This window comes from Mercurialis annua, linkage group LG1-X, assembly GCF_937616625.2.
Source record: "Mercurialis annua linkage group LG1-X, ddMerAnnu1.2, whole genome shotgun sequence".
Taxonomy (NCBI): domain Eukaryota; kingdom Viridiplantae; phylum Streptophyta; class Magnoliopsida; order Malpighiales; family Euphorbiaceae; genus Mercurialis; species Mercurialis annua.
Genome location: NC_065570.1, coordinates 62,584,219 through 62,593,724, shown reverse-complemented (window position 1 = coordinate 62,593,724; position 9,506 = coordinate 62,584,219). Strand labels below are relative to the sequence as shown.

At 32.8% G+C, this 9,506-nt stretch overlaps 1 protein-coding gene across 1 annotated transcript; it reads left to right on the top strand.

The window, feature by feature from the left end:
• Positions 1-1,520, top strand: LOC130014758 (extensin-2-like). The gene has a single exon (XM_050357558.2). The coding sequence runs from the start codon at positions 59-61 to the stop codon at positions 1,289-1,291; it is 1,233 nt and encodes a 410-aa protein (XP_050213515.2). The 5' UTR covers positions 1-58; the 3' UTR covers positions 1,292-1,520.
• The last annotated feature ends 7,986 nt before the right edge of the window (positions 1,521-9,506 follow it).

Here is a 9,506-nt window from a genome sequence, read left to right as displayed (position 1 = left end):
AGAGGTAGAGTTCTTATTCACAATTCATAACACAAATCAATTCTTCTCTAGTCTAAGTATGGGACATGTATATTCAATGATTTTTGCTATAGTTTTCTGCCTTGTAGCCACCAGTGTGGTGGCTGATTATAAGCCTTACCATCATGCTTCTCCACCACCACCCTACCATCCTAAACATTACAAACCTTCTCCATATTATAAAAGCTCTCCGCCCCCACCAATGCATGCGAAACACCCGTCATACTACTATAAATCGCCACCCCCGCCAAAATATATGAAACATCCGCAATACTACCACAAGTCGCCACCTCCTCCAAAATATGTGAAACATCCGCCATACTATTACAAGTCGCCACCTCCGCCAAAACATATGAAACATCTGTCATACTACTACAAATCGCCACCTCCACCAAAATATATGAAGCACCCTCCATATTATTATAAGTCGCCGCCTCCGCCAAAATATGTGAAGCCTCCAGTGTATAAATATAAATCTCCACCTCCACTAAAACCATACTACTATAAGTCACCTCCTCCTCCAAAAAGGTCTCCACCTCCTCCTTACTACTACTCATCGCCGCCGCCTCCGAAGAAGTCTCCGTCTCCTCCATACTACTACTCATCGCCGCCTCCTCCAAAGAAGTCTCCGCCTCCTCCATACTACTACTCGTCGCCGCCGCCTCCGAAAAAGTCTCCGCCTCCACCATACTACTACTCGTCGCCGCCTCCTCCGAAAAAGTCTCCGCCTCCACCATACTACTACTCGTCGCCGCCTCCTCCGAAAAAGTCTCCGCCTCCACCATACTACTACTCGTCGCCGCCTCCTCCGAAGAAGTCTCCGCCTCCACCATACTACTACTCGTCGCCGCCTCCTCCGAAGAAGTCTCCGCCTCCACCATACTACTACTCGTCGCCGCCTCCTCCAAAGAAATCTCCGCCTCCACCATACTACTACTCGTCGCCGCCTCCTCCAAAGAAGTCTCCGCCTCCACCATACTATTACTCGTCCCCGCCGCCTCCAAAGAAGTCTCCGCCTCCTCCATACTACTACTCATCGCCGCCGCCTCCAGTGAAGTCCCCTCCTCCTCCATACTACTACTCATCGTCGCCGCCTCCAGTGAAGTCCCCTCCTCCTCCATACTACTACTCATCGCCGCCGCCTCCAATGAAATCTCCACCTCCCCCTTATTATTATAATTCTCCACCTCCACCATCACCATCACCTCCTCCTCCTTATTATTATCAACCTCCCCCACTCCCAACTTACTCTCCTCCTCCTTCACACTACTAAATATATTTACCACCTTCAAATTACTACTGTTAAGCTTATTGTGGAATGAATTTAAGATGTCAAGATAAGAACATTGTGTTCTAATTGTTATATTGTTGTTTATTAAAGAGATTTCATATTATTTTTATGTGTAATAAAAAAGTCTTCATGTATAATAAGGATCTAGATCAAGATTCAAAGTGAATTATTTTCTATAATGTAATGTTTATTTAACCATTTTTTTGCAAAATGCTCAATGCTCAATGATTAATTATTTATTATTTTAATTCTTTAAACACAGACTAATTAAATTATTGAAAGCGGCATGCAGTCCAAATCGCACATCGCCAAGTTTATGATAACTAGTTCTTGAATGGAGTCGCCACCTAGTCATGCTAGAATCATTTTTCATAAAAGTCACAATGTAGATGATAAGCCTCTATTTTTCGTCAATTTCACGCCATTTGTATAATATATTTTAGTGTCTTATTGCGTCAAATAAAGAGTTTTATAATCACTTTAACCTTTTTGTAGTTTAAAATATAAAATGTAAATACTTAGCATTTTTGGAGTATAATTGAATAAACAGAATTTAAATAAATTGAAAGTCAAGCCGGATTGATTCTATCAAGTCCAAGAAGAAGAATAATGGAGAATCAAGTCTAAGTGCAAGTAAAGCAGCCGCTAAATCGGTCTTTGGAAGTTTAGATTGAAAAACAGAAAATTCAGACATAGTTTTGTATTCGGATCATATCTGGAGCTATAAATATCCAAATCATGTGATTTAACATCTCATGTAAATATAAGAGATGGATTTACAACTTCCATGAAGAAACCAAGTCTAAATTCGAACTATAACCAGCCCAAAATTGGCCTTCAAGACAGAATACTTTTGAACCAAGATTCGAATCGGTTAGAGTCTCTAGATTTGTGTGAAACAACTCCTACACCGCCCCGGAATCGGCCCACGACTTCAGGCCGGCCAGAGCTGTTGTAGACCTGTAAAACTTTGTTTTTGACCAATAGATAAAGCTAAACCGGTGCTAAGCTGGTGTAGGCACGAAAGACGGAGAATTTGGCCGTTTTGGAAGATTTTGGAAGTCTTGGTGAGCACTCATGGATCTTCCATATTAATATATCCTTAGATCACACTCAAAATGTTATTTTCTTGGCTTACACACAAAAAATGAGCTTTGATTTCAATTAAGCTCATTGTGGAAGTGAGATATGTCAAACTTGATTCTCTCAAATTCACTATGGAAAGAAAATAGAGACTTGTTCACCACTCAAACTCTTTATAGAAAGTAGAGATGTCAAACTTGATTATCACTCAAGATTGGCTATGGAAGGAAGATATTGTTGACTTGGCTATCACTCATTTGTATACCTATAAATAGAGCACTTTTGTATAGATATATTCATTCACTCACTCATACAATCGTGTAGACATTTTTTATAATACAAATCATTATTCTCTTTTCACTTTTTCTCTTACATGTTTTTGAGGTATAACAATTTTATTGTTATTCTCAATATAACAATGATTGCTAAACCCTTAAACTAGGATTATGAATGTATAGCCTAGTTAAAATAAAATTCTTGATTATTTATTATTACATCTCATTAATATTTTCAATAAGGTTTTTCTTTAATTCTCTTGTGATAATCATGAATATTAAAATTGATCACCTTAATGTTTTTATGCTACAATTCATGTGAATGACTTAGCGATGAAGTATGAATTTGAATCTAGAGAATTTAACACAACTTACTTAAGAATAGAGATATGTCTAAGGAATTGTGATGACACTAATTGTTTTGTTAAATGAATTTAATTAATTAACATGGTAATTGAGAAATATTCAAAATTAATTAAACACGAGTTTGTATCTCGAGAGGGAAAAAATATATTTTATAAACAATTGTCATGAGAAATCTTTTGAGATGTATTATTAATTATGGTGTAATTTTTCCTCAACTATTTGAAATCCTAGTTGTTTTAATCATGATATTTTATCCAAAATATTCTTTCACTTTCCACTATTTATTTATTTATTTTCAGAACCAAATCAACTTAACAGAACAGTTACTTAACAAAAGTTAAATTAAATATCATTTTAAAGAATTCGTCCTTTATGGGTTCGGCCTCGGAATACTCCGAGTATTACTTGCTACAATTGATTCTGTGCACTTGCAGAATTAACCGATCAGTAGACACATCTTTTTATGACACTAAAAAAAGACACTTAGATAAAAAGCGTCAAATGATTATTTTAAGAAAAATATGTCTGAGTGACGATCTATTGATTATTTAAGAAAATTCAAAGGACTATATCAACGTGTAGCGGAAAATTTAAGAGATTGAATCGTGATTGTCACGAATAACCCATAAAAACCAAGGGATTTGTGGACCTAAGTCCAAAACAATTGAACTAATCTCATAACCTTAGAGGTTTATGTTCAATTACTGTAGCACTCTTTTTAATTAAAACACCAAATAGTGGCATAGTAATAGTACCAAACAAAAGTTTTAGCTTATATCATATTCATATACTCCCTACGTCCCAATAGAATTGTCCACTTTGAGAAATTTTTTTGTCCCAAAACTCTTGTACACTTTCAAAAAGTAACTAATTTTTACACTCAATTTTCCTATATTACCCCTATTTAAAATCCACTAATGAATAGATTGAAAGTAAATTGTAAGTGGGCCCTATATTAAATAGGGGTATGACAAAAAAATTAAGAAATTTTTTTCAAAACCCATAAACAATAATTGCTTTTCTTAAACTGTGTGATAAAGGCAAAGTGGACAACTCTATTGGGACGGAGGGAGTACATTAAAATTATATCACACAAAACTCTAAGGTACTTATAATACAAATATTTATCAATTCTATACATACAACCACTTAAAAATATTTACGTGCAATGAACACTCCATTGGCCCACTTGAAACGTATATCATATGAAAATATTGACTTAATGAAACTTTTTGCATCCTGAAAAAAAAATACAAAAGGGTGAGCGTGCGACTCAGTAAGCAAATAGGTAAAGGTATACTAAACATATACATCCACAAGCATTTCCAAGTATTTAAAATATAACTCAAGTAATTCTCCATACAACATAACCAATAATGATTAACAATATCGTAATCCAACGATCAACACAAGCCAAACATATTCACATCAATTCTAATCAACATAACGCTTACATGTGGATATTATGTCATGTCATAATCCATATGTTGGTCCAAATTGTTATATAGGCTACCAACATAACGGTATTAGCCTAAATCTCCCTTTAGGCAACCTGTAATTCAATTCTCACATTGTTGACATGAATCACCATTTTTGACAACCAACGACTATTCTCAATTCTCACTAAATATTCAAACATAAGCATGATCTAATTCTCACAACTAAAATATAACTCACGTTGACATTTCAACCATGATTCACAAACACATTTACATCAAAAATCAACACACACTGACAATGCAAACAAACATATATACCAAGTATAACACTATCTATTTACTTAATTTATTGATCCTTAAACTCGTGAAGGTCTTGGCTTATCCGTTGTATTTTTTTCTGTTCTATAAGTACCTATTTATACGCATACAATCTCAATTCATTCAAAAGGCACAAGTATATATCATTTACAAAAAGAATTAAAGTAGCAACCACACTTTACATAGTAGGCAGAACTTATACATGTATTGAATTTGATATAGAACTCAATATACAACTAAATTTAATAAACCCTTTAGTAGATATATAAGTATATGAGTCTAGATTCATTACCAATTAGAATCACCTTAATTGGATTAGTATAAAGTAAATTATACAATTTATAATAGAACACAGTCAAATTGTACAGATTGACTGAGCAACAAAATGTTCTTAGTAACAAACACCTTTTATAGACTTAATAAAAAAAACTTAAACCTTAAAAGTTGTATCTAATAGTATAAAGTTTCTTTAAAAACAAGAAGCACTCAATTTTGAGTTGTATAGTTGAAACATGAGATGCCAAAGTTGTTTGTCGAAGAAGTTTAGGACAATTTTAAGTAATTTCGTTGACATGTTATTGATAAAATTAGACTTGATTCATACATATATAACCCTAAACCTCTGATTATCATCTATAAATTTCCCCCAAATTATTACCAAGAACCCTAATTAGAAAATGCCTAGAAATTGAAAATCACTTATTAATTAAGCTTCCTAATAACTTCTAATGATATAAACTCTTGAAGTTTATATCTAAGGCTTGAATTAGGTTAGAAAATCTTAGGTTTTCCCTTTATCCTCTACTGGTTTTTCTCTCTTCTTTCACTCTCCAAGTTTCACATGTTAAGCTTAAGAAATTAGATAACATTAAAAAGGCAAAATTTTAACCTTATATGTTCATGTCACGATCCAATTTCAAAGATCGTGACCGGCGTTAGGGTATGGGAGTGGTAGTTCCGAAACTCGTAGCAAGCCTCGCGGATGAACATACAAACATGTAAATATAACAATCAACCTGTATAAAACCAATTCTCGGGGGCAACCGAGACTCCAACCTTAATATAACATTTAAACAATAATATATGATAAAACTCGGCTCAGCTCCAAAACCTCATATGTTCTTTTAGTACTTTTATTTTCCAAAAAAAATGATAAATAATATATATTTTAGTATTTAAAATAAAATTTATAATATTTAAATAAATTGTAATATGAACTAAATTTCACTGCTTATGGAAAAAATTGAAAACTTTAGGAGATAACATTGCACAAAAAGGAGCTTTTGGAGGCAGATTTGTAAAGGCAGTTTGCACAAACACCTCTTGATCTACACTTTAAAATTAACCGATTTTACAAGGGCGGTTCTTAAATATAGGGGCAGTTTTGAAAATAAAATTTACGAAATCAATTTTTTTCGTTAAACTTCTTATGCCTCGATTCTCTCCAAATCACAATGTTTTGATATTAATTACACTTTGCAATTTTAAGAAATCGTCTTCTCTACTTCTCAATTTTAAGAAATTGTCCTTGTTCCATATTCCAAACAATTATATCAATGAGTGAAGTATTGTATCAAATGATTACACTAGAAATAATTCTCAGAAAAGATTGGAGGGTCACAAAAAGACCATTTAAATACCAACCTCCTGGACAGAATCCTTCTATGTGTAGTTCATGCCACAATATATCACTTCAACTAGCATCAACAATAGCAATTAAATAGGCAATAAATAACAGTAAAGATTTAACAAGGTTCGGCCAAAATGGTTACGTCCTCCGACACTATCAAAATACTCCACTAATATTTGTAAAAAAATATAAACTAAAAAAGAGAAAACAAACTATCTTTATGTTTTTTTTTATTTCAAACTATCTTATAGTTTGAGCTTTTATATTTATCATGAATGCAGAGTTGTCCAACTAAACCGATGAAGTTGGACTTTATCAGAATTTTGTTTTTGATGGTAGAAGCTTACGAGTTGACCATGTTGTTGGTGTGCCTGAATGAATGCCTAATGCATATGAGAATTTAAGTTTTGGATTGGCCTTTAGATGATGAATTTCAAGCAGATTGCTTTATACCAAGGTGGTGGAACCTTATATGTAAAACTCTAAATTATTATTCTCAATCAGTTTAAAACTTTTAAATTGTTTTGATTTTGCTGTTACAATTATTTTTTAAATAATTTTATAACTGCTTTCAAATTACTTTACAATTATTTTTCAAATTACTTTTCAACAATTACTCAAATTGCTTTATAAATTTTAATTTTTGAGCTATGATGAAGTTTTCACCACATCAATAACTGGCATATAAGGCATTGTGATTTGCATGATGAGGCTTTGATAGAAACTGTGCGGATTACATCGCCTTATAGTTCATTTTTGCAAGCATTCAGAGCACCAATTTGTATATTTATATACTAGAATTAAACTTTCAAAGTCTGTATATTTAGGGTTTTAATTTTGTGCCAAATTGTGAATGGTTCTTAATTTTATGCCATTTGTATATCAATTTAAATTAATCATCTCCTTGACTTTACTCAGTTTTTTAAAGAAATACTAAAGTTTTGGAAAAATCGATGGGCTTAATAAAAAGCTCAAACCAATTTATAAAACCGACATTAAACCGACCGACTGAAATTTTCAGTTAAAATTAACTTTGGTGTTTGGTCAAATATTAAACGGTTCAGTGATCCATAGAGTAGTTCGGCACCACCGGTTGTGGTCAATTCGGAACCGAACAAACCGATGCTCACCCCTACCCATAAACATTCTCCGTCTCCCAATATAAAAAGATTGTTTTTCTTTATAATCATGTAAAAAATCCTTATCACTATTAGAAAATTATTAAACTATTTCAAAATAAATATATTCAATAAGATTATTCAACATCCTTAACTTGCACACATTTCTTTCCACGCCAAAGGTGATTACTCGAAGTTAGAACCATGAAAAATTATTGCACACAACCGTTGCGCCATGTTATTCGTGCAACAAACCAATTGTGCGTTAACTATGTGGAAAATTGAATGACAAAAAAAAAGTAATAATTAAAAGATTCCCTATCACAAATGCTTATTGGCTTGATGTAAAAATGACGTGGCGCAACGGTTGCATGGGATAAACACTCATTTAGATGAAGAAAAACATGAGAACAACAAAAGAAAATGTCCGTTTCTAGGGATTATCTGGCGTCTTTTGCAGCCTCCCTACCAAGAGGTGTCATGTCAAATTCAACTGTAAAAACGCTTCGTTTCTTCTTCAAAGTCTATCTTCGATTAACTTATCGTAATGGAAATTGAAAATGATGATATTTCTCTGCTGTTTGGTTCTCGAGAATTCAAGAATTACCAGAATATTGTTTAACTATATTGAAGAGATGACCAAAAATACTGGGTTGGTTCAAGAAAAGGTGGTGGCTGAAATTCTTACATTAAACAAAGATGTTGAGTATCTGAATAGGTTCAATGTTGATGGAGCAAGTGATGTTCAGACGTTTAAATGGAAGATTCCCGTTGTTAATTATGATGATATTCGAACTGATGTTCAACGAATTGCTAATGGGGATCACTCTTCTATTTTGACAGCTTATCCCATTTCTTAATTCTTGATTAGGTAATTACATACTTCTTTTTTTTAGGGGGTAATTACGTAGTTCTTTCTATCTCTTCTTGCATTTTAAAATACTTTTCTATAATTTGTTTTATTTTTTTATGGTTAATGTCAAAAAAAATCACGAACTTTACACATTTTTTCATTTTAATCACGCAGTTTAAATTTTCTCATTTTCATTCACCAACTACCATTTTTTCTCAAAATACCGAACAAAATCCATTAGAAAAGAGCAAAAGTGCATAATAATCATAAAAATAGACACTCAAATCTCAGAATGCTCTTAAGAAAAACAAAAAGAAATGCACGAAGAGCAGCAAAACCTAAAAACCTAAAAACCTAATTTGATTTAATAATTTGATAAATCTCATAACGTGATAAAATGTTATGAAACAGTAAAAAAGTAATTACCAGATCCTAAACGGCGAGCAGAAAAACAGCGACGATCTTCGTCTGTTGCTGCAACAAATCAATTAATATCATCGTTATCATCATATTTAAAAGAAGGGTGAGAAATTAGGAAAACGAGCTTACTTTATTAATTTTTGACAAAAGGAAACTAATTGGTGAGCATTGCTCGGAAGCTCCTGCTTCAGTTAGAGTTTTTGTAACAAGAAAGACGATGTGGAATCGCTATCCTGTCTGTCTCGTTACATGTTTCTTTGGTGGGTAATTGATTCTGAAGGTCATTAAATTTTGGAGTTTTTTTATTTCAGTCACTAAACTATTTTTTTTTTTGACCACTGAACTTTAAATTTTCTTCATTTTGATATTTTCCGGCCAAAAATATTTAGGTGGCAGCCGAAATTATTTTTTTTACCCGAAAACTTGCCATATATGCATAATTTGACCTAAAAACTCATTTTCAAAGTGAAATTATGTATAAGTGATAAATTTTCAAAGTAAAACTAGCAAAATCTGGTTGCCACATGTCAATTTTCGGCTGCCACCTAAGCATTTTTGGCAGGAAATACTAAAATAAAAAAAATGAAAGTTCAATAATCGAAAAGAAAAAAAATAGTTTAATGAGTGAAATAAAAAAACTGAAAAGTTAGTAATGGTCATAATCAATTACCCTTCTTTAGTAATATAAATTTTGT

Excerpts from the sequence above, each read along its gene's own strand:
- LOC130014758 (XM_050357558.2), top strand. The coding sequence starts at position 59 with ATGGGACATGTATATTCAATGATTTTTGCTATAGTTTTCTGCCTTGTA.